Source organism: Atheta coriaria, unplaced genomic scaffold, assembly GCF_025399875.1.
Source record: "Atheta coriaria isolate IRGN ID8LTWV9N9 unplaced genomic scaffold, Caltech_Dcor_3.1 hic_scaffold_8_pilon, whole genome shotgun sequence".
NCBI classification, from domain to species: domain Eukaryota; kingdom Metazoa; phylum Arthropoda; class Insecta; order Coleoptera; family Staphylinidae; genus Dalotia; species Dalotia coriaria.
In genome coordinates, this window is record NW_027045450.1 from 8,376,381 (window position 1) to 8,403,493 (window position 27,113).

A 27,113-nucleotide genomic window follows, 5' to 3' on the forward strand; every position below is an offset into this window, starting at 1 on the left:
CGGGGCGGCAGTGCGTCGAGGGCGGCGGCCGTGGGCGCAGTGCATGGCGCGTGCAGCGCGGCAGCATTGGTGAGGATGGCGGGCCGCCGAAGTAGCTCGATCGGCTGCCGGTCGCTGATCGGGCGTCGCGCGTCCGTCTACGTTCACACCACCTACGATCCCGTCAAGGTAACACTTACATAACCTCTCTAACATAACATAACCTCAATTATAAACGTAAACATAAACAAGAATCACGTGCGTATTAATTTTAACCGCACATGCGTTAATTTATGGTATTTATGATTATTTTGTGTAATACGTAGTAAAAGTTTGATGGTTTTGATGGTCGTTCAGTGTGATATTGCGCGTTTGCGCGCGTTTATGAATAATTTAGCACGCGCGCTACCCGCTTAGCGGGTAACAGGTAACGAGTGTATTAAAGTTGTATTCATCTCCCGTGGGATGCAACGATGGCGGCGGGTGTTTGCCCAGTGACATACATAAAGATGAATGCTCTATTGTTTTGTAAATTGCTACTCTACTAGCGCCATCTATTTTATAGTAGCTTTAAAATTTAACTAAAAATATTTAAAAAATTTTAAAATTAATTTCTTTTACTTTTCATGTCTAAAAATTAATTTTTTATGGTTTTGTTATCATAGTAGTGAATATTTTTGTATTGTTTTTATTATTTGTCACTTGTCATTGAAAAAAACTAACAAGTACGCATAAAAAACACCACAATGGGTTTTTGTGTGCGGCGCATGGTTTAATGATGCGATGATATGCGGGTGGGCGCACGTTATCCGACACCAGGAACGAGGAGGCACTCGTCCTGCTCGTCGACCGGATGGATGCTGACTGGATGAGGCGCGCGGGTTGGATTTCGTGTTTGAGAACACGCGGATCGATACGCTGAAAGTTAATGCCGCGCAGCTGGGGGTAGGTCCTGTTTTTATGTTTGACTATCTTTGTATATATATGTGTGGATGTGTTCGTGTATGGGTGTGCAATTGCGAAATTGCGAAAATGCGAAAAACATCACCTAATTTCCTAACTCGCGCGCACCGTGGGGGACACTAATCGAATTACGTGGGGGTATAAATATCGTCTCGTTTGCTCGAACACGAACCGAATCAACTTTTATACAAGTTTTACGTCGCTCACGTTTCAATTAGCTGCTGGATCAAATTTTAGCAGTTAAAGTTTTGAGTTTATTTGATGTGCATGATTATTGTGTTGGAAAAACTGTGGAATTATCAAAATTATCAATGGAAATGCTTTTATGACTAAAATTTAAAAATTTTAGGTTATGGAAATGAATGATACAGTTTTGCGCCATTTAGGGTTGAATTATATGATTATTTGCATGAGAGAAACACTATATCAAGTTTCAACCCTTATTTTACACCCTTGAGGATAAATTATTACAATAGAAACTATTCTATAGCTTTTTCTATGATATAATCTCTTTGTATACCTAATTTTATGAAAATTGATAAAGTGGTTTAAGCGTGAAACAGTAACAAACATACATTTTCACAAAATATTGCGTTTTTTGATACTAATACACTACAAAAAATAATGTTACAGCATTTCTAGACAAAATTTGTTCTTTTTCAATTTACAACCCTTATTTCCCACCCTTCCAATTAAATTTCCCCAACAAAAACTAACCTATTTTATTCTCCATACTCAAAACTACCTCCACACAAAATTTTATCAAAATTGCTTGAGTGGTTTACGCGTGAAAGCTTTACAAACATACAAATTCCACTCTCACATACGCGTACACCCACCCGAAATAGATTTTAAACATTTGCTTTGTATCGAAATTCATCCCGATAGCTTCCTACCTGCGGTTTTACGACTATTGTATAGGATGTATGCAAATAGCAAATAGCAATCATGTTGGGTGCCGGATGTGGCTTCCCGCCGTGGATGTATCAATTATGACACGCCACTACGTCAACAGTACCAATTGATAGCAACCACGTGGAACGTGGATACTCATTGTTTGCGTGCGCCTAGTGCGCAGCCAAGTGGCAGAAAACCTTCAAGGTACCGTAGAAGCCGGAGGAGAAAAGAGAAGAGAACTCATTCGTACAGGAGAAGAGAAGATAATGATGTGTAGCGATGTATAACAAAGCGGTGAATGTTGAGCATGTTAACAACGCGTTCATTTAACTTTGATAATTCGGTATATCAAGCTGGCCAATTATGTAACATCAGCAGGAATTGGCAAAAATTTATATTTAGGGTGGTAAGAAGTGCCAGGTTTTAAAAAAAATGAGAATTTATTAAAATTTTGAATATTTTTTTTCATAAAATTTGTAAAATTTGATTTTTCAGTATAAGAATTGTTGAATTATTATTTTTCAAAATTTTTTTCATTTTTTTATCAAATATTCAAAATTTTACAAAAAAAAATTAAATTTTTTTATTTTTTTTAATTAAAATTTTTTTTGTTTAAAATTTATGGTTTTTCAATGTTTTGCGGCTTCAAATTTAGTTTTTCTTCATTTTTTATATAAATTTTGCAAAAATTAAAGCTTTTTCAATGTTTTTCATCATTAAAAACTCATAATTTGATGAAAAAACTTCAATTTTTTTTATTTAAATTTTTCTAACAAAAAAAATGATTTTTTTTATTTAAAAAAATTAAATTTTTCTAAAATTTTTTGCAAATTTTTCAATTTTTATTTTATTTTCTTTATTTTTTATGCTCCTGATGATTCTGATGATATTGAAAGTTATTAATATTTCACTCATACAAAAAGAAAAACTGTCAATCCGCTTTCCCCTTTAGTAATTTGGGATCTCGATCCATTTTCCCAAAAAAAAAAACTAAAGAAAACTCCGGCAACTGAATGTGCTATTGATTTGTGAGCATTACAATGACACACTTCGACAATGTTTTGCTCTTTTTATCTCTTCACTAAGTTGCCGGGACGTCGTGGGAGTCACGGAGGCCTCCGAATAGAAGGCATTAGGGATAGAAATCCACAGATGCTATTGATGTCTGCGTCTGTCGGCCCTCGGCAAATACTGAAAAATAAAAAAAAAAGAAGGAAGAAGAAAAGCGTCTTATCTGCTTTGTAACTTATATCTTTTTTATACGAGTACCATCTCTAAACATCCACGAAACATAAAAAAGTTACAACATTTAATACATCTATAAATTCATAAACATACATTGATTTTATACCAATGACTTTGTAATTTGCATAAGTCCTAAAGTTCCTCAAACTTTACTCGTACTCTGAATCTATCAATATCGTGATGATGATACGCTTGATTCGCATTCAATTCAATCCGATTGAGGAGTCCTTTGTACGGCATACGCCGTAGTTTTCGATTAGGTCCTCGGTTGGCAAAGCCCGTATCGAAAAGCTTTTCTTCTGGATGGAATCCCCCCGACCGGGTGTAATGTACTGACCGTGTTTCGGCGAAATAGGTCAATATCAGGAGAGCAGGAAGCAACGCGCAACGCCGGCGCTGGCTAACGCAATAAACTTTCGCGTCGTTCTCGCATTTCTCGTTCGCGTTCGTGTTCGGGCTCGTTTGTTCCCTTGACTTGGCGTACGCTTTGTTTGCTGGTTGTGTGTTTGTGTGTGGGTGTGTGACGGTTTTTCTATTATTTTTGTTTGCTGTGCAGTTTCAATCAGTTGTTCTTTGCTCGATTGCGAAATCGCGAACATTTCCACTTCATGTGGATATGGATGTAGTTATAGTTATGTTTTGGAGGTTGGATTATTAAGGAAATGTAAAGAAAATTGCATTTTTTTAGTATTAGCTTTTTTAATCCTTGTTTTAGAGGTTTAAACATTATTTTTTGCGATAAAAAGTGGTTTATGTTTTTTTGTATGGTTTAATCTCCCTGTATATTAAATTTTTTCAAATTTGATAAAGTGGTTTAGGCGTGTAAGAGTAACAAACATACATTTTCACAAAATATTGCGTTTATTGATACTAATACTGCTCAAAAAGAAGAATTTATTGCTTTTTTTGAGAAAATATGTGCAACTCTCATTTTCAACCCTTATTTAACCCATTTAACGTTCTATTTTTTGCAATAAAAACTATCCTATATTATTCTCTAGGAACTAATCTTTCCGTATACCAAATTTGATTAAAATTGATCAAGTAGTTTAGGTGTTAAAGAGTAAAAAACATAAAATCCTCAAAACCCGAAGCATTATAAGTGAATAGAATTTTTTTGTCAAAAATAAATTTTATCGATATTAAAAAAAACTGTAAAAATCCGAGAATAAAATAACGTCGAGTGATAAATAATGACCACAAATAAATTACACTTTAATGCCGATTGAGTACGACTGTGAGTTATTAATGCCGCCATTCATTACGTTTCACATTTCACGTCCTCCGAAAATAGAAAGCAACGAGAAAAGCTCATAAATATAAAATTGAGCAGAATAAGCCGGATGTAATAATCCGAAAATTAAATAAAAAATCTCAACTGCTTGCTGCTTGCCGGGCACGTACGCGGAGTGATTCGGCGGATGCGAATTGATGTGTTGCAATATCGAGTTCGAGTCCGAAATTCGAAACTGAATTTCCGACTCGAATGCTCAAAGCGCTGCAGCGGTTCCGAACGAGCTGATTGCCCGCATTTTCTGGCTAATCACCCACGCTGATATTACGTACGTATCATGTTATCTCACTGGTTAGAAATTTCTATTTAGTTCGTAGAAAACTGAAAATTGAAAATGCCAATGGCAGAATTTGAAGGAGTAACTTCAGGAAGTTATTGAAGTTGATTAAATTGCAGTAGAAATAAACTAAATATTTTGAGACATTCTACAGTTAATTATCTATCAAATAGCATTAATTTTGTTTAAATATTTAAATTTTTGGAAAAGTTATAATGATTTAAAAAAATATGTTTTTAAATTATTTAAATATGCTTTTTTTACTTCCGGCCACTATTATGTGAAAACTAAAAGACGTACATAGTTCAAAAAAAGTTAATACTATACTCTGGAAAATTATCTATTTAATGATATAAAAAACAAGTAAAAATTATTAATTATTAAATAAAATATTAAGCAACAAAGTTGAAACAATAATTTTGTTTAAAAAAGTGATTTCCATATTTATGTCTTCATTTTGAGAGGTTCCTGACAAAAGATTATTATTATTATTAACAAAACAAAAACTCAAAATTATTCCTTAATTAATAATCTATAAAATAAAGTGAAATTCATGGTCATATGATTATTATTTATTGAGTTATCCTGTTTTTAACAAAAAAATAATTTTTGAGTCAAAATTTGACTTTTTTTACTTTTGTTTAAATAAAGTCTAAACAATAATTTTTACCTAATTGCAAATAATCAATAATTATTCTCCTTTAAATTACCTTTCAAATGATACCTTATTCAAAATATAATTTATGATTTTTCTCCCTAATATCAAGCAATAAAGATTGCCCATTCTAAAAACTTCGATTCACTACCCTGCAACTTGTTCCACAATCAATTCCCTCGCTACAAAATACAATATTCCCGACCTAGGATATAATAACTACACTCGCGTGGTCCGATGCAATCATTCGACCTACCCCCGACTTGCATATCATACCCCAACCCACCCCGCGACCCCACATGGGCACATTGTACGTCTCGCGAGGTAATTTCGAGAATTGATGAGTCTTTTCATCCGCCATTGCAATTCCACATACATATTTGCAATTTCAAGCAGTTGTGCGGCACCGAAATATGATTACACAATGCAATTGAATTCTATTCTGGTCGCGTATGACTTGTATAGCATTGTATCGTATTGTGATAATGTTTCTTTCGCATCAGTGACTTGTATTGCACATGTCGCGTGCAGAGACATTAATTCTAACGACCGAAGATGATGGTAAATCGATGTGTCGATAAGTACCGGCTGGGCGTGTGGATTATAAATCCATTAATGCATAATTCAAATATTAGTCACCCTTGGAGGCTGCTAAAGAGCTGGTTAGTTAAAACTGTAGGTATAACTTGTGCTAGTTTGGTAACAAGAGTTGAGCGAGTTGCCAACTTGTTTCAAGGTGTCTTCAATGGGTAACTTTTAAATTAGTTGGCAGGAGTATCACGGGAAACTTGAAATGATAATGTTGGAACATTATAACACATATCAGAACTGTCATAGGCTGATATGAAGTCCAAATATTCATTTTCAACAAAACTATGAACAAGTATATTTTCAATTTTCATCCCTTATTTAACACCCTTTAAATAACAATATTTAATGTTTTAATAGTTATTCTGCTATTCAGGAAGAAGACAAATCCAAAAAATCATTGATCATCAAAATCTGTCCAGCCGTTCTTGAGTTATACTTGTTGTAACTAACACAACTTTGATTTATATATTAGATATATACTAGCTTTAACCCTTGGCTTCGCTCGCGAATATCTAAAATAATGAAGTTGCTTCCGTACGCGTCTGTAGTCACAGAAGAAGTAACAATGATGTAGAATGGCGGGAAGTTTAAAATGGCTGAAAGTATAGTCTATGGAAGTATAGTGTACAGTCTCCATAGTGTAGTCAATTGGATTTGATGTTGACGTAGCTGTCGGTAATACAGTGTGATAATACAGTGTGATGGTACTATAGTACTTAGGTTTGAGCTTCATTGCTGGAATGCTAGATGGCGTTAAAATAGTCAAATAGCCAGATGCAGAGGTATTATTGGCTAAACAATTTCTTTATTTTATTTAAAAAATAATTTTTTTTATTAAATAAAAAGTAGCCTATAACCATTCGGGGACCACTAAGAATATGTGTACAAATTTTCATGATGATCGGTTAAGTAGTTTTTGCGTGAAAGTGTAACAAACATCAGGACTTTCGCATTTATAATATTAGTAAGGATATATGCAATAGTTTATGAACATTTATGTTTGTTACTCTTTCACGCCTAAAGTAATTAATCAATTTTGATAAAAATTGATATAAAGAGAGATTATGTTATAGAGAATAATATAAGGTAGTTTTTGTAGTAAAAATAGAACTTTTTAAGGGTTAAATAAGGGATGAAAATAAGAGATGCGCAAATTTTAGGTTTTTTATTATTTATCGTCTACAAACATAATATTTAAATAAAATAAAATTTATTTCACGTTATTTTAACAAAAAACGCAAAAAATTCTCTGTACGAATATTGTTCACTGATAACGCTGTGTGCTTTTTTTTATTATCGAACTATTTCGTAGAAAAGTCCTACTGGTCCAGTTTTGTTCTGCCAGCAGCAGTGCTGGTCTAGTTATCACCTTTCCTCGGGTGATAAATCAAGCCATCGCGTTTTATGACCGACATTGCCCATCCCACCATCATATGTTATCCGGAACCTAACCTCACTTCCAACCCCCTCGTCTTCTTCAACTATTTTTTTTCTCCTTGCACTAGAAAATAGTCTGTGGGGAAGAAAATGAGGAAAATGAGGAAAGTGCGAAATGCACAAGATTTCACTTTGATTTTACGATCAGTGCGCTGTAAACGTAAAACGTAAAGCTTATCAACGTCACGGAGTCGAGGCAAATTGGAAAACGGCGTCATGTAAAATACGGCGCATATAAAACTACTGCATATGTGACAGCAGGGCGTTGGGAAAATTGCCGTTAAATTACATTGTATATATTTATAGTTATAGTTATATTTATATTTATTAATATTGTGAGTTTAAATTTAGATATGTGCATGTGACGTTATTGTTTATATTTCGGTGAAGTACTTTTAATTAGTCGCGCGGATTGAATGTTGCTTTTAAATTAATTAACGGCGATTGAAAATGTGAGGGCAAAAAGTGATTTGGTTCACATTGAATGCAATTAGAAATTGTAAACAACGCCGACGCTGTCGATTACGCAATTAATTGCATACTAACAAATCACGTCATTTGTTAACATTTAATGTTCGGGGAATAATTAAATCGGGTCATTAAATCTTTTTACTAGAATTTAATTATTTTTAGATATATATTCAACTTTGACTTTTTATATTTATTTTTACATTACTTCACATTTTTAAAACATAACCTAATTTATTTTAACCTAACTTAACGGATGTTAGCATAACCAAACTTTTTCGCTTCTTCCAAGTATTTTTAGTTCATATTTCAAACATTTTAAAAGAAAAATAGCGGAAGTTGCTACTAATGACATGATTTCCCAAATAAACATAACCTGTTTAAATCTAACCTCACTTAACCTCACTTATCATGTCTTTTGTTAACATAACCAAACTTTTTTGCTTCTTCCAAGTATTTTTTTAGTTTAAATTGGCGGAAATTGCTATTAATATCATTATTACACAAATACACGTAATCTCTTTAAGTCTAACCTCACCTAACCTCACTTATAATGACTTATGTAAACATAACCAAACATTTTCGCTATTTTTAACCTTTTTCAATGAACATTTCTAAAATTACTGAAACAAAATATCAAAAAACTAATTCTAATCAAATTCTCTTATCAAATAAACATTTAACCTTTTGATTATTTAAATAAATAACAAATTATATTATATTTACTGCTAGCAACAGCATAACATATATTTTTGATGCTTGTTGGGTGACATAATATAAAATATGACAAATTAGCTGGTCAAATCCTGTGCGCGATATTGAACATGAAGGACCACCCACAGCTTGCGCAACTACCGCCCCCGTGCGCTGGCGGCCGTCTACCGGCCACCGGGCAGGGTAATACGAGCGCGATATTGCAAATAGGGGTAAGCCTGTTATATGTCTGACCTAATTAATTTCTCCCGAGTGCAGAGTCGAGAAGCCAAGCGGCAGCATCAAGCATAAACACCCTCTGAAACATATTAAGTGTTTTCTGAGGTTATGACAGCTTTATAGAAAACAGCCCATTTAAGCTTACATGAGTTAAGTACTCGTAGGAAGAGAAAAGAGGGAAATGGAAAGAAAAGTTATTTATATTGGGGATTAAGGATTTTATTTGAATTACGTGGGTAAATCAATTTATTTATAAAAAGATGTTGATGGTATTACAATGTTTATAACTGGAGAATGTTTTGATGGATTTTGTCGGATGCTATTTGAAAAAGAAAGTAAAAAACTGTTTTTTCACGGTTTTGAGATACAAAAAGTGTAATTTTAAACACGGAAAGCCAAAGTTGTGACAAAAGTACTTTAGTCACAGGTTTTAGTCACGGGGTGGAGCTTGCGTCTGCGCATTTGCCTGCGGTGCAGCTGTACAGAAGTAAAATAACCTGCATATTATAAAAAGTCTTCTGAACTACAATTTAACGACAAAAAACGCTAAATATGTGAATTACTTCTCGATATACCGAGTGTTTTGCTCGATGTATTTTAAAAAAATTAGAAATATAACGATTATTAGTCTGTATTCTTATTCTGTATTTAGTAGTTACGCCTCTGCTATAAAATAACAAATGATGCATACTCGTATATAAGTTTACACTTATTGCACTTTTTGTTCCTACTCGTAACATCAACACTAAATCAGAGTTAAAACATTATATCCACTCATATAGTCATAAAGCAGTGTGGTAGTTTTCTACGCTTAATGATGACAATCACAATCAGCAACAAAAACGGATAAATTATCGCTCGTATAATTCATCCCTTCGGCCAGACAGTGTCTTAACTACTTGTTAGGGAGAATTCAAGATGGCGACGACCTCTGCACCAATATAATATGAGTATGTGTCTAGTGTTTTTGCTCAGACTAAATCAAATCAAATTAATGATAATCCCAATAAAGTATCAAAATATATACAGGGTGTTATATAATATTTATAAAAAAATAAATTACGTATTTTTTTTATTTAAACATTTTTCTTGTTTTAAAATAATAATACAAAAAAAACTATCAGTCTTTCCCTGAGCTTTAATCGACGCCCCAGGCGCTCCAGGCTGAAATTACACGTCCTTTAAATAATTAAGCAGCGCGTCCTCCCTCTGCGCGCCTAGGTTTTAATATCGTTTTTGTTTGTTTGGGACCGTCAAAGGGTTTCCGGTTTGTGTGCTGAGAGCAACAGACACTCACCCTTGGCATTAAAAGAAAAAACGTTTCTTGGATGATATTTTATCATCGCTTAACCTACTCGTACTCGCGAACTCAAATGTGGAAATAATTCGAGCGGTTGTATAAATCACAATTTATATCTTGCGTCGGTTTGTGGAGAGTAAAGGGGTGGTAATGTTATTAAATAAGTTTGCGTTTCCACTTTGGGATTTACCACGATTTCGAGATGTTGAGATCTCGAGATGAAGCTGGCAGAATATACACTACTTAGCGGCTTGATGGTGTAGTGGGTTTATGAAAAGTGGAAGGGGAAGAGGAAAGAGTTAAACCGCTGAGTAAACGAAAACTTAGAGGGAATATTACATTTGAGGTTAGGAAATGACAGATATTATATCGTGTTTTTAAATTTAAGCTTGGAGTTGTGAAAAGTTGTTTTTATTGATTTTTTTTAATAACTCGGAAACTAGATAAGTTACAACAATTTTCTTTGCATTAATAAATTGTGCAATAAATTACATCTATAAATATTACAAAAGTAACAGGAAATGTGATTATTTTTGGTTTATTACTTAAATAATTTTTTATTACTGAAAATTTTACATTTTATATTTGTGATTTTTTATATATTTTTTTAAATAACTCCGAAATTAAATAAGGTATAGCAACAATTCTTTCAGCAAATTATTTACAATAAAATTTTGCATTAAAATGACCTAATATTTTATTTTCTAATAATGTTAAACATTGTTTAAACAAAGAAAAACAAAAAAAAATTATGAAATTCACACTTTAACATTCAATAACTTTTGTTATAACCATAAATAAACCAAAATTTTTACTAAATTAGACGCAGAATTTAATATACAATAAAAACAACAAAAATAATATCATTATCTTTATAACTTTTTAAATTATTAATAAAAAACTAACCCAAAACATTGTCCGAATCCACAAAATCAAGTTCCGCATCACATGAAGTAATAAATTTCAATTCATACGCGAATATTAAACCCAAATACTTAAAATTTGATCAAATGCTCTGCGAGGATTTACCGCCTAGGTCCCATAAAGCAATTCGCAATGCAGAATCGAAAAGGCTTATGCAGCGTATTATATGCTGGAGTGAAGGTAATTACTTTCGAGTGCTACTATACCCAGCACATACAGTGTGTCCCCGCCATCTCAATACTAAATTAGTTCACTAAATTAACGCATTCACATACGGATTACGCTGTCAGAACTACTCGCCTCGGGGACAATAAAGGACTAGTCATGCAACCATATAGACTATACAAGTGATAGTGTGATGTGGATTGCATAGTGTAAGGTGTAAGGTTGGTTGCAGTAGTAGTAGTAGTAGTAGTGGTAGTTTCAAGTGTGGCTGAAGGGTATGCAACCAGTGCAACCACTGTGCACGTCGCGCAACTGGTAAATCCGACTGGCGACGTGCCAATTCCCAAGTTACCAGTAGGTTAACAGGTTAACAGCGCGATATTAAGTTAAAGTTTGAGGTTACGTCACAATAATTATACGGGTTTTAATTTTGTTTGAATGAATGCAACAAATTGGATTTTTTGGTTGGGGATACAACGCAAAGGTTTTGGTCTCCCAAAGGAGGAAAATGAAATTGTGCGGATTTAATTAAATCATGCAAATTTCGGGAATTTATGAAATTTTACGAATATTACGAATATTATTCGATTAAAAATGGCGTACATGTCACAATAACCTCACTTTTTTTATTTTTTTGTTTTATGTTAAAGGAAAAATGATGGTAGTAATATCATATTTATAGATTTATGTATTTTTGAATGGTTACATATTTAATGAACGCATGAATTATTTTTCATTCATGCGGGTCCCTCCAGGGGTGACTTTTGTCAATATTTTTTCGTTTTTTGTACTTTTCGCTGCTTTTCGGCGCTGGCTGTTTGTTCGTGCGTCGTAAAAAACTCTATCTCGCACACGGCGATGTGAATAATTCATTCGCGAGGACGACATTAAAAGTTGATATGCAAATATTGCTGCAAGGGGTGGTTTGCGAGTTTCACAGAGTGCAACCGCAAAGTAAAGCGGCACAAAGCGAAAAACCGCCATGTACACACAAAAAACACACTTCATCTAAATAAAACTTTCGTGAATTTATTTTTAAAATAATGTTTTTTTTTGTGTAAATAATTTTTTTGTGCTTTTGCGCATGCGCATGGAAAAATCTTTTGTTGGTGAATGCGCTCGGCAAAACGTAAAATCGTGTACGCCCGAAAGTTTAATCATAAATCTTCCAGTCACACTCGAATCACTCGCGCCGTACGCTTTACCAAAAACCACCCTTATTCCGAACGGCGTCAGCTGACGCTCGCGCGCGCTCAATACTCAAACTTCCGACTTTAACTTTCAACCGATCGTTTTGTGCGAGATTTGTAACTTTCAACATTTGAACATTTCAACCGTTTTTAATTAGGAAATAATCACAAGGGGTAGTTTTTGATAACAATGCGCATTGTTTTATCAAAACGACTTTATTACTAAGAATCTACATTAACTTTAAGTCTTAAAATTAAAAAACAAAACATTTTAGTTTATAAAAGAAAGGTGTCAGAATAAAAGCACCCCTAAGATTTATTATTCACCAGAATAAGGGTTGAAAGAGTATGAGTGTTGCATTTAGAATTCTTTTTTACTTGTTGCTTTTCTATTTTTTATTCGGTGAGGGTTTTAATATTTTATAAATAAATTTAACTTTTTAGAAAACTACCCCTAAATTATGAATGTTTGCAAATTGTGTTTTGACCTAGATTTGCGGGGGAGTTTAGATTATTTAAGAGTTTTGGAAAGTTTATGATCTTGATGAACTCGAGTTTGTGTCATAATTCGTGATTAAATCATTCAATTAGGGCGCGTAATCTCTGAGCGTGCATTATAAATGCAGCCGGCCGAAATTGAGGGTAGGGTAATAAGCTACATATTTAAGTAAGCATATGAAGGCTACACGAAGTGGCAAATCATGATAAAGCGAATTTTGTGTAGAATATTAAAATTTCGTCATTTAATATTACAAGCGGTTTAATAGTGTGGAGGTGCCGGGAGGTTTTACTTAGAAAAATGATTTGTTTTAATTATCTGGGAATATCTTGGAAAATATTAGAGATAAATGGATAATTCTTTTACAAATGTGTTTGTGCTTAAATTTATCTTATAATTCAGTTTAAATTGTGTTTCTATCCCAATTAAATCAAAAGATATAAATAATTAAACTTAGATTAAAAAAAATATGGAAAAATCTGCTGTAACTTTTTTTCTAAAAAAGTTATTAGTAAGATTTAAAAATAATTAGATGTAAAATTTAACAGTAAATAAAACTGTTAAAAAATTGCCCAAATAAATACTTTAGTTTCTCTGTAATCGCTTAAAAACTAATCCTGCATTTTTAAATTTCAATTCGCTTGAGATTTAATAGTGCCAACACTTTTGTTTAGTATGTCGTATAATTCGCTTTTGTTAGTACCCGAAATACAGGCACTTGCAGTACGGCCGCCGTATGCCATGCGCAATGTGGTGCGTGCGCGTGCTGCCCCGCGTCGCCGTCGGGGGTGGCAATCGGCAGTCGCGGCGGCCGATCAGTGAGTGCGCGAGCGGCGATCGGCGAAGGAGCGCGTCGCGGGTGCGCGGTGTGTGTGCCGACGACGAGGAGGACGACGACGACGCCGTCGCCGACGGACGTGCGCCGATAACATGATAACATGCAGATAATCGCTAGTGCAATGAGCAGTCATCACGATATTGACTCGTTACCAGCGGTGCGTGCAATAATTTAAAAGTTAAATCGTAAAAACTGAAAGTTTTCTTTTTAATTTATTTACATAGAGTTATATAGTGTGGATGCGCCGGGAATTTTTGCAAAAACATGAATTTTTGTTATTTTTGCATAGACTCTTTATAGTCATTTTAATATTTACTTATTAACACCAACGCGTAAATTATTTGAAAATTTAAAACATAAAAATGAAAAGTTTTTGTGAAAAATTATTTACACGTATTTATATTGTGTGAAGGCGCCGGGAATTTTGTCAAAAACATGATTTTTAAATAGTATTTCGTGCCCCTTTTACTCTTATCTCTATATTGACCTGTTATCAGTCATCCATACATTTTTTTCAAACTAAAAACTCAAAAAACTTAAAAAAATTCGAAAAAATTATTTACACGTATTGATATACTGTGGATGCGCCTGGCATTTTCACAAAAAACACAATTTTTCAACATTTAAACTTTCAACCATTACCAAAAGCTATTATCATGCTCTTATCACCCTTCCGATACTTTTGATAATTGGGTGCACTATTATTGAGTTTGCGAACCGCGCATAATGTTGTACGTGCCACAATTAGAGATTAATAATTTGCGCAAATATTTGCGCCGTGCGCCGGAACGTTAATTAACATTGCGAGCCTGTGCGACCTCCACATATGATTTGTGTATTAATGTGATGAATGTGTTGCGCTGCAATGCGATGTATGAAACGCGAAATGCTGAATTACTGAATTGCGAGCTGTGTAATGTGCAATGTGTAATTACGGACGTGCAAAGTGCTATGCGGGCGATGTGGGATGCGTGAAGGAAAGTCATGCGCATGTAGTGATTTTAAATTATCTAAATAATTATTGAGTTGTTGTTGATTTTTCGGTGAATGAATGAAATAAAATGAAATAACATAAAATAAAATAAAGTTAATGATAGGTAAATATTGGATTGTTTTTTTAGTTTGTTTTAGTTTTTAATTGATTAGTCAGAGGGCAATCGATTAATGGAAAATATTATTTTAGTAAAGGACCTTTAATTAAATTCGTTATATGTTTTAATTGAGATTTTATTTATTGGGATGATAGTTTTTTGATAAATTAGGAAATAAATTGAATTTTTGAAAAAATGTTTTTGTAAATTACTTGAAAAGTAGAAATAATTTTTAAATAATTTTGATGAAAACATGTTATATTTTTAATATTTTACTTAATTTTATCATTAATTTATAAAAAATAATTTTTTTTCATAAAAAATTTGAATTTTTTAAATTTAACATATGATTTAATACTGTGGAGGCGCCGGGCATACACACAATTTACATCCATATCACTTCTATAAAACGTCAAACAATAATTTTTCATTTTTTCTTTTTCTTCCTTGATATCTAAAATTATAATAAATTAATTGCGAATGTTATGGTTTTGTCAGCTGTACAAACAAACGATTAAGCGCGAGTCACACGTGAGTCGCATCGCATCGCACTTGAAGATTAGGGCGGAAAGGAAAACAAAACGCGCCGAAACCAAACAACACATAATCGTCTGTCGGCTTCCGATTACTCGCTGCTGCTGTCGGAACCGCCACCCCTTCACACATTTCACCCTTGAACGTTTCACATACGAGTGCCAACCTATATAAACAATTATTACACCACAAAAAATATTATTCCACAATAAAATTTGAATTACTTAAATTTAAAACAAAAATAATTAAAAATGGTGGAGGCGCCATTAATTTTTCTACGCATAGTAATAATAATAATAATAATCAACCTTTGCGTGTGAGTTTTTTTATTTTTTCTTCCTCGGCTGCTTTTTTCATATTTTTTATTGTTTATTGTTGTGGCAGGAGTGCGTTTACACTGCGTCACGCATATATTACAACAAAAAAGCTCATATGCATTTTGTTACCGTATTTTTTTCATTTTTTTTACTACTGGTATTTTTATGTACAACCGTTTTGTTTACCACCCTTGCTATTTCTGCGTTTTTTATTTCTTTTTTACTCGTTATGCGAGCACAAATGTTAAAAGTCAGAAAATAAAACATAGGGCGTTATAGTAATTAAAAAAACTCGATTATTTTTCTGTAAGTACTCCATAACTACTCGAAGTAATCAACTCGTATCGCGGTAACGATAATTTCCTTTGTTTTCCGCTTTACTCGGCAAACGCCTTCCTTGGACTTGGAAAAGTTGAGCTCGCCTGGAAAATATTATATAAATTATATTGCTTGGGTCGTTACAACTTCTTGCTCACTTTGCACTCTTACCAGCGTTAACTTTTACTTGCTCATTAATTTCTACGTGTTCACATGCTCACTTTGCGTCGCTTTGTGCTTCTTTGATTATTATTATTTTATTTTGTGTTTTTTTCTTTTTTTTGTTGTGTGAGTATACAGTAGAAATATATATGCTAATTACCGCACTCGGTGCTTTTGAGATTTCCGCGCGGCGATTAGATAAGAAGTGCGCAATGAGTTCGGGTGGAAGGCGTCGGGTAACACGTTTGAGATGCCGGAATGTGTGCGAGAATTTATTTCGTTTTGATAAAGTTTGCCAAACGAAAATATTTACGCGTTTTCTTTGCCGCCGGAGGTGACACGGCGAGCAAGAAGCAGGAAAACGGCAAACGAGGATGGTGGCAGAAGGGAGAAGGGAGGGTTGATTTAATTTGCAGGCGAATGTTTATTTCTTGTGATTTTCATCAAACATAATTTTTATTTTTATAGTGATAGTAAAAAATTTATTAGGTTATTACGAGTTATGAAAGCATTTTAACTGAAAGTATTTGATTTTTAGTTTTATTTGGGAAAACGATTTGTAATTCATTGAGTTTTATAGGAATCATAATTGTTTATGTATTTTTTATTAATTGAAAAGTATATGTTTTATAGAAATATTTTTTTTTGTATTTTTAAACAATGGAATAACTTTTAAAAAGGTTTTAAAAAGAGAAAAATTATTTTTTGTATTTTTAAAATCAGGTAACTTTAAACGCGATTTTAGGGGTTGGTTTAAAATTTTATAAAACATTTCTATATCAAATTTGAATAAATATGGTTTTATTTACACGTTTCTGCAAAAATAATTAGAAAATTTTAAAAACTGTAAAAAATACAGGATGTTTTGTAATAAAAAACAAGTTTTTAATTTTTGAACTTTTATACCCAATTTAAGGGTAGATTTTATTATCATATCAAAATTATTAGTATTGATTATCAAATAAAATTTTATTGACTACTTCCTGCAAGAAAAACATTAGATATTTATTAATAGCCATTAAAATTATAAAGCTTCAAACTAACTTTCAACTTTATTCCATCAAGAAAATAATTTACTTACTTTCAGAGTTGTTTTAATGGCAATAATAATTTTTATATATTTTTTCAATTAATGCATAATCATAGTAAATATTTCCAACTTTCTGATACAACAAAAACCTAATCGATTATTCAATTACTCCCTGAGTTACAGTAAAAAACATAAATCATTTAAACAATTGGCTAAAACTATATTTAAGGGTTGCTCAATAGCGCGCTGTTTTTGAAGGCTCATTGTAAATTTAATAGTTTTGGGTTCACTTGTCGACCGGAATCGATAAAACTGTCGACGCGTGCAAAATTAAACCTCCGCTTCCGCGTTTCCTCATTTCCTGATTTCCGCCCCTTTCGGTGTTGGCCCGTGCCCAAAGGGCCAGAAATTGACGCAATAATGAGGAATAATAGTGTTTCCGCTCCAATATGATAACAAAACAATTGCGCCATCAATTTAATAATATCATTACGTCAACTACCCCTTACACAAACATTACATTACCCCGCAGTAAAAATATTAGGGGTGAAAATTTTGATCCTAACAAAATTCTTTTCACCTTAATCTTAAAAAGCAACCACACGTCTTACGTGAATGATTTCACGGCGTGAAGCATAATAAAAGAAAATTGCATTATGGATTCGACTTTTTCACCGCCGCCGCCGGGGGCGGATAAAGCTTTTGGCAAATCTGATCTGTCCGACCGGAATTACATTCGGATTTGGATTTTCGTGATATTCAAATGTCGAAAAGGAGAAAAGTAGAGGAAGAGTATCAGACGATCATTTTTTAAGGGTTGGGGTTGGTGGTGGTAAGAGGGATGTAATCCTGATTTAAGTAATATTCCTTAATCGGCCGCATCCGTACGGCTTCGTTATTTTATATTACATTCAATACATTTCATAAAATAATTTTTTTTATTAAAAAAAAAAGAAAATATTTTAATAAATAATTAAAAACGTTCAGATTGTGCGTTGTATGTACATACATTGCGTGTTACCACCATCCCCCCAACCCTTAATGTTCTGCTGGCCGCATTGCAACCCTTGTCCTGTGTCCTAATGTCGTAATGCCCCTTCGCATGACATAAGCGGTCGAAAAATGTGTCACGCGTACAACACAATGCGGCAGGCGCCTGACTACAACCCTTATACAAGCATGTACGAGCTTTTAACGTGCTTACAACAAATAAAATAAAAATCTACATGGTGCCTGAAATACAAACGTTTTTATCTATAAAATAAACTCATAAATAATTATAGCAATTTTAACATATGCAACTTATTATACAAAACACGAGTATAAAAAGTTGCCTATGTTAGATGTCAATATAAATAAATTTTTTGATTTTGTTTGTTATTTCTTTAATAAACAAGCTTTCAAAGCTTTAGGCACGATTCTAAAGCTCACGGCTTACATGTAAGCTTTTGTTGGTGATATTTTCGTTATTTATTTTTTTCTCTGTGTGAATGGAAAGCTCGAAGCTTTGCGTCTTGGAAATTATGTTATACTCCGTGAATAAAAGCTCTTTAATACCCCGCTGATGATTGGTGTGTGGTGTTTGTGTTCGCAGTTGATCGTCGAAATAAATGGGCAAGTGGCGCTCTTCCGGGACCTGCTGATACACATCGGTCAGGCGAGGGACTGCCCGGAACTGCGCGAAAAGATCCGGAAGCTACGGCGGAGCTGCGTGGAGGCCTGCAAGCATACCAGCCAGCTGATATTGCCGCAATTACGCAGGTGAGTGCCGACCACAGCACGCTTACCGCCGCCCCTGAGGGCTAATCCGCGTTGGGCGCGTTGACGCCGCAATCCCGGAAGTCAACCTGCCACCAATTAACGTTTCATTATTGCACCCTGTGTTGATTTTCGACTAGAATTGAATTTTTAATATAAATATAAAAATAAAATTTGATATTTTAAGTTGGGTTAATGGTTCAGACGTGTATGGTTTTTATTGAAAATTTTACTGAAACATCCGGGAAAGGAAGAGGAAAAAAAGGAAATAAAATTGAAGATGTATATAGGAGTAGGCCGACGGATGTTAAAACGTGCGCGCGTGACGTTTCCGCTTGACAGGTAAAATGACGAAAATATTTTCGTTTTATTATTTTTTCTTTCATGTTGCTTAAACGATTTCTTTAAAAGGTGATGGGTGGGAAGAAGTTGTCTTTCTTTGGGGTGTTATAACTCAGTTATAAATATTACTTCAATTTGCCTTCTTCCATTTCCACTTTTTTCTTCTTTTCCTCTTTTTTCTTATTTATCCTTACCTGTTACCTTTATTTTTCAACTCTTTCCTTTTGCTTCCCTTTTGTCATTCGTATTTTTTCTTCTTCATTGCTTACTTGCTTTTTTTTTTTTTTTTTTTGCTGTTTTATTCTTTTTCCTTCTGTTTTCTACGTTTTTCTTTGTTTAGTGTTTTTTTAAATTTTTATTTGAATGACTAAAGTACTTTAGTCACGGGTTTTAGTCACGCTTTCTATTTTCGTCTATTTATCTTATTTTTCGGTTTCTTTTTCTTGATTCTCTTTTAATTTTATTCTTTTCTTCACTTTTTGCTTTTATTTTCCTTTTTATTTCCTTTTTATCAAAGTTATTGTTATCATTTTTTATTTTTAACTTCTTTCATTTTCTATTTATTTTTTCATCAATTTAATTTTTTATTTTCTCTTCCCCAATCTTCCTTTTCTTCTCCCCACAATATTTTCAATATCTCCTTTCTTCCTTTCCCTGTAATCTCCTTTGAGTCCCATACTCAATTATGCAGCTAATAATCTAATCCCGCTCCTGTTTCCTCCATTTCTATCTTTTCCACTCGAGAATCCTTGAACGTTATGACATTATTATATTCCCAGTAATTCCCCAGCCTGCAAATACCATCTACATCTGCACCCAGCAACAGCAAGCGTTTAATTACTTAAATTTTTCAAATCACTCCCCAATGCGATTTTTACGATTTTCATTTGCATTCTCCGCGCCATTGTGAGATCGCAAATAATTACATAAGAAGCTCGTATTCTGCGTCCAACTCAAACACGCCAATCCAAGACACAATTCACGCGTTTTATTATTAAGTAGCAAGCCCGGTCGTAAAACGAACGGCAATGAACGCGAAAATGCGAAAAACGCCAAAGGAAGTTTGTTCGCCGACTCGTCGCAAATTCGATGATTTATTCTTTGTATTAATGCGGTGTATTTAAATTGCCATCAAATTTGGGTCACGCTTTTATTTATTTTCCTTTATTTCCATCCGCCTAAATGGTGCTGGTGGTTTTTAATCAACTCGAATGCATATTTAAAACGCGATATGAATTTTTAACGATTCTCGCCAAGCGAAATTATGTTTGTATGTTAATAATAATAATAACATTTAACATACAGCCTGTTCACATAAAGAATAGCATATTAAGTATCAAGTGATTAATTGGAAACTTTAGTCACGAGTGTTCAATCAATCGAGTGTATAACATCGTTTAGTCACGTGAAGCATACGTTATTTTTTATAATTTCACTTTAGTTCCACTTTTAAGCTCCACCCCGTGACTAAAACCCGTGACTAAAGTACTTTAGTCACGGTATTAGTCGTCTGCAGTTAAAGTAACACTTTTTGTGTTAAAAAACCGTGGAGAAAGTAAAAAAAAAACTGATTTAAAACATCCATGCATATATAAATCGACATTAACTGTCCTTTCGTGTTTTTTTTTTCTTGTAAAGAACTATAAATAAAATCCATCAGTGACACAATACAACAAAAACCACCACGCTGGACTAACTCCATCAATAATGAAACATTATTCTTTTCACGTGGACACCGCACTCGCTTACAATTACAAACATAACCTCAACCTATATACAGATTCAATAATACCAACTTTACTAGTAGTAATAAAGACTATTCATTGATAGGCAACCCATTTAACACACATACACATACAATACACACACGTATTTAACTTTCACAACGTGTGTGTTGGGTTGCAGTCAATGTATATGCTAAGCAGTAATTGTGATTCGAAACAGTAGCGCCCGGCGCGAATGTGTACGTGGCAGGTTGTAAATCAAACATGGCTCGACAAACTTTACGGGTAACGAGTTGCGCGCGCCCCGACAACAAATTCACTGGGATATAATGCACATAAACGACACTCGCAGTCGCGCGCCCGAATAGGGTTGAACCCGGTGTGCGCCGCCACCCACAATACACCCGGCACTCACAACGCTCACGTCGTGTTGCCTAGCTTACTTTATATTATTAAGCGCGCAGCGACACACTGGCAAAAATGTACGCAGGGTGGTTTTTGGGGTTTGGGGCGCGGGTGTAAGTGCCTCGCTGGCTCGGTTTTAATTACGTTCTTGCATTATGATGCAAAATACTGAAATTACGTGGCTGAAAATGTATTCACACATTGTGAAAATAAAGAAAATTAAGAAAAAGAATTGTTTATAATAATAATTTTTATGGATGTGTGACTTGAAGTGTTTTGAAAATGTTTCTATGTCAAGTGGAAATAAACAATGAGAGGAAAGTTGTGTAAAACTTGAGTTGGCTGCGCGTCCTTGAGCGCCTGTCAGCTTCCTAATTAATTTACATACACGTCTGCAAACAGTGCGAAGGAGGGTGCTTCCTTTGCGGATGAGTGCTCGGGAGGACATCCTGCCATGTTTTGACAATTCTATTTTTGGAACAAAGAAAGAAAATTTTAACTAGGTATAATTTAGGTTTAACATTTAAGTGATATGTACTTTTGGGTAATGTTTGAGACAAGTTAGAAATTCAACAAGATTTTAAGCCATCTTAATCAAAAGTTTACTTCTTCTCCTTCTTCCCTTTTATTTTAAATTATTTTTATTGTTATTTTATACATGATTTTTCTTGCTTTCTTCTTTTTTTATCATTTTTTAATGTTTTTGTCATTTTTTTGTTGTTTTTTACTTTATTTCCACTTTTTTATTTATTTTTTTACTTTCACCTATAAAGAATTAGTTTGCTCATGGTTTTAAGACACGAAAAGTGGTATTTTAGACACGGACAGCCAAAAACATGACTAAAGTACTTTAGCCACGGGTTTTAGACACGGGGCGGAGCTTACGCCTGCGCATTTGTTTTTTCCTATTTTTTTCTTCAATATTTTCGTTCTTTATAATATTCTTTTCATATTTTTGACTTATTTTTCTCTTTTTATTAATTTTTTCTCGTTTTTTTGTTTGTTTTTCCTTTTCTTCATATTTTTTCATATTTTCTACTTAATTTTTCTTTATTTTTTCAACATGTTATCCCCTTTCATTACACTCTTATCCCTCTGCATTTTCATCTAACTTTAAATCATTATAATTTTTTATTTTCCTCTCAACCTTTCTTCAATATTTCTTCTTATTTCCGTTATTATCATCTTTTTGTTTATTTTTTCCTCTCTTTCATATAAAATATCCACATATTATTTATCTCCCACTCATATCTACATTTATATCCGAAAGTATCCTCATGTAGATGTATATCTGTATTTTCATTTTCGGATATTGTCTGTTATGTTAGAGTACGCGCGAAAGTTTAAGCTTTATGTATCCACGCGACCTCGTAACATTCAAAAGCACTCTTGTCGGTTTTCCCTCATCTCTTGCACTTAAACTTGCCTGGCTTTTCAAACTTCATCTACAAACCATCGCCTCGCATCAACATTCCGCCAAACAAAATCCCATTTTTTATTTATACACTTCCTCATAATAACCCCGACGATATTCATTAGTGATAATGAAGCATGAAATAAAAGACACTAGCAATCTGAAAAGAAAAGCGGATGATGAGGGAGTTAAGTCTGCGCAGATGTAAAGAGACAGTTAGAGGCTGTTAGGAGGCTCCGCCGAGAGGAAGTGTCATTTATATCAATCTGTGCGTGGGGCGTCAAAGTGCTTTATCGCATCGCCCGTATCTCACTTCCTGCTTTCCATCCATGTGTATGTGTTTTTCCGGCTTGCGCCAAGCACGGAACTTGTTTCTAATGTATAGTGAGCACGTAATCGCGTCATCCCGTGTAATCCGCGTAACAAATCCGGTTTAAAAATTGCGCGAAAAAACGCCAAACACAAAATGTTTTAAAACGCAAATCTTGTTTGCTTTTGCCCGCAGCTCCGTCGCCGAAGGCATCCCCGAGGACAACCCGCATCTAGTGCTTCTGTTCTTCATGTCGCAGCTCTTCCTTCGCGAACTCACCAAGTGCCATCGTCTAGTTCAAATTATTCCCATGGACATGTCCGGATACTACGGTAAATTACCAAAAATAACCACAAACCGTGTCAGGCATAATGAATTCACATATTGCGTGCGGATAAATACACACAACCCGAAAAACATTATGACAGGTTAGGTACAAGTTGGAAAGTGAGGTTAGGTGGAGTGTGATCATCGCAAATGACCACGCGATGAATTATTCAACGCTGAAAGTGCAGCATTAAGTCCTCATGAATTGTTAATGTTAGAAGGGTTGCAGGCAAACAGGACCGTGTTAAACAGGAGAGAAAAAAGTTGCCTAATATTATTGTCGGTTGGAAGCTGGCGATAGCGTTGAACTGTCACATTATCAGCAGCTTATTCAATTCAACAGGATAATTACCTGATATATCTATGGTTTGCTTGTTTACGCAGTGGTAGAGCCAATTTTGTGGACCAGGGACAAAGCGCTGAGTCTACATTTGAATTTATAAACAGTCGGGCACTAATTGTATTGATTAGAGGTGAACTCAGGTGGAAGGTGGACTAACATCATCATCATCATCATCATCATTATTGTCTCCATTTAGATAGTCGGAATGTATTAAATGTAACAATGGAGGGAATTTCTGTCTTCTGTCATTTGTTCCGCTTCAGCCTGCGCTAATAACCACTCACTTTTCTACGTTTTAATTGGATGGCTTTGTTCCATATACTATGCCTGAAGGCATTCAATCTTCATCTTAAGACTTCATCTTGAGTCTGGTGTACAAGTCAATCATCATCAACCTAATTTCAAGTTGTAGAGCAAAAATGAGGTTATGTGAGTTGATTGTGAATTACAGGAATCTGGATTGTTTTGTTGAGATACTTGTGGAGGGAATCTTTTTTTGTGTAAAAAGGTCTTGTAAACGGATTACCATGTTATGTTTTGTTTTCAACATCCTGCCATTTGTCGTTTGCGCTTTGATGTGCAATTTTCATTTCAGTCCAACTTTGATAAACTCGTTTCCAACTTGCATCCAATGTCCGCGGCGAGCCGAGGACAATCATGAGAAATGCTAGAAATGTCATTACGGGCTTTCGTGCTTTAATAAAAACAGAGATGGATTTGAAGGATAACAAGATTTGGTTGACGTTTTCATTCGTTTTTATCTTTTATCTTTTATCGTGTTTATCACAAAATGAGAAAAATATCTTCACAAAATGAAAAAAAAACATAACAACTAACGCCATCTATGTTTATTTAATTTAACAATGTGTTTATGTATAGAAAACCGTGCGGGCCCATCGAATTTAGGCAACGTCATCAGCCAAATCCTGCTCTGTAAGCAGATCACGCCCGACTTCAATCAGGAGGAGCTGTGCAGCATTTCGAAGGACTCGGCGGAAATATCCAAGATCCTCAAAGAGATGCAGGAGTACATGCCGAAGCAGGAAAACAATTTAGGTGAGTGTGGAGTGTGTCGAGTGCGATTAATCATGCTCGCAAGCTCCGCCCCCAACCAAACATCATACATGTTCCTAACCTCACAATCACAATCGTACATAACCACAACCGCCAGCTGACAAAAACATTCGCTAACGGATAAATATAAATCACAAAATCATTAAGTCATGAAATTGCAAAACGCGAATGCTGCGGCCGAAGCGAAACGCATTACAAAACGATTTTCGCGGATGTGTTGCGCATGAAAAACATGTCGGAGCCATAATGGCTTGCGAAAACGAGTTGGACTCGTGTTTGCAGAGAGCGAGTACATTATCGACTGCGGAGGGAAATTAGTTTAAATTGCAAAGTGCGGCTTATCGTCGTCCTCGCGCGAGCGCTAATGACCGCGTGTTGCGAGAGTCGAAAGATGCGTGCGAGATTATCGCTACTTTGCGCGGGTGTTTGCCATTATCGGGGTTAGCTTAGTATACGATCGTGGAACTTAAATTTTACAAGCAAATGCCGCAGTAGAATAAATTACATTCACATAGTTAGCGTAAAAGTAAGGTTAAGTTAAATAATATTTCAGTTATTTATTCATAGATGTCGCTAGTAAATTAAGTCAATCATAAAATATAATTTTGTGATTCCCTCGATTGTCTAAACTCCTCTGGGTGTAATCTTGCTTGCCCAAAACGATAAACGTTGATGTGAACCTCTCCGCGTCATTTACTTTGACTGTAGGCAACCAGTAATACACGCGCAATTTGCCTCTGACGTTCCGGACATTTTGGTGCAACAACGCGTTCAGTCCGTGGGGAAAAGTTTAACGGCATTGACGTGACGTAGACTAACAAGTCCTTATGTTAGTGGCATAATTAGTTCGGAACAATTACCAAACCAAATTTCCAGCCATCATCTATTTTTAGGTTATTACTTGAAGTTTAACCTAAACTAACGGTTTCAGAACGAGGTGGAGCGTTGGTGGATGACGTACCAAGCCAGTGGACCAATAAACATCGAAGGACCTCGCTGTACAAAAACATGGGACTGTTGTGCTGCGTGCGCAGGCCGAACTATCTGTGACTGTGTCCGAAAACAAAACGAAATCGAAATCGACATCATCTCATCACAATTATTCAACAGCGAGAAGAGTGAAGTATAAAAAATTAAAATAAAAAAGAATGGACATTTTCATCGGGCGACAAGATGGCGGATTGTATGATATTAGTTTGTACAGAGTTCTGTATTACCGACATGTGGATAAATACGTCAATTCATCATGCAACATCACATCTGTACACCAACATCACGCGCCATCTTGAATTAAGCTACAAAAATAGGTTATTAGTTAGATGAATGAAGAAAAAAAACACGTGGTACTTGGATCAATAAATTAAGCGTAACGTTATTACAATAAAAATAAAATACAAAAATATATTATATATGAATAAATTACAATAAGAAAAGAATTATAATTATATCACGTACACATTGATATTACAATTACAATGTGAGAAATGAGATTTGATGAATTATAAAAATATTCTGCAAATATTGTAACATAGCCTAGAGAAGGATAGTTTTTAGGTAGATAGGCAGAGCCGTATCAGAACAAAAAATAAATTCGTGTATTTTCTATAATTATAATACATACTACTCGTAATTATTATTATCATTAGGCACTAATAATATTCTGCATAGTTTGCAAGTTTGCAGTGAAATTTAAGGTTGAATAAAATGAAACACAAGCAAAAATAAAGATTAATAATATTCACAGTCAATATTATAATACACGTTGCGTCGTGAGTCGTTAGTCGCGAGTAGAGCTACACCTAAGTGCACACATTGTTTTATTTATAGACACATGAACACTTGGTATGTTTATTTATGAGTTATGCGGTGGATTGTATTGCAAGTGCGAGATTTTAATATTTAAACAGATTTTAATGATTGTTTTCGGAATTTTAGTAAAATAATTGGTTACAAATTTAATGAGGTTAATTGTTTATTAATTATTAATTAATTTGATACCAAAATTTTCATAATTTTTGGGTAATATTTGAATGAAAGTGACTAAAGTACTTTAGTCACGAGTTTTAGTCACGGGGCGGGGCTTGCGCCTGCGCATTTGCTTACGGAGCAGCTCAATATTATTATTTTTATTATTATTTTGTATCAAATTAAATTATTTTTCGAAAAACTACGAAAAAAGAAAAATTTGCTTACTTTCCACAAATTTTAAGTTTTGAGCATTAAAACAACTATAAACAAATAATTAGTTAATATTCGTGATATAAATTGCTTGTTTAGTAAATAATCAGTAAAATATTAACAAAAAAGTA

General features: G+C 34.3%; 1 protein-coding gene across 2 annotated transcripts; it reads left to right on the forward strand.

The window, feature by feature from the left end:
• On the forward strand, positions 1-27,113 carry LOC135797550 (uncharacterized). 2 transcript variants are annotated; one of them, XM_065309968.1, is made up of 5 exons: positions 1-168; positions 18,702-18,868; positions 23,256-23,392; positions 24,610-24,786; positions 25,736-27,113. In XM_065309968.1, the coding sequence occupies exons 1-5, from the start codon at positions 76-78 to the stop codon at positions 25,852-25,854; spliced, it is 693 nt and encodes a 230-aa protein (XP_065166040.1). In that variant the 5' UTR covers positions 1-75; the 3' UTR covers positions 25,855-27,113. The 2 variants fall into 2 exon arrangements, with proteins under 2 accessions (XP_065166040.1, XP_065166041.1); XM_065309969.1 differs by lacking the exon at positions 1-168 and adding an exon at positions 13,650-13,812.

Coding starts and splice junctions, on each gene's coding strand:
- LOC135797550 (XM_065309968.1), top strand. CDS start 76: ATGGCGGGCCGCCGAAGTAGCTCGATCGGCTGCCGGTCGCTGATCGGG. Junction 18,869..23,255: donor ATATTGCCGCAATTACGCAG/GTGAGTGCCGAC, acceptor TTTTGCCCGCAG/CTCCGTCGCCGAAGGCATCC. Junction 24,787..25,735: donor GAAGCAGGAAAACAATTTAG/GTGAGTGTGGAG, acceptor TAACGGTTTCAG/AACGAGGTGGAGCGTTGGTG.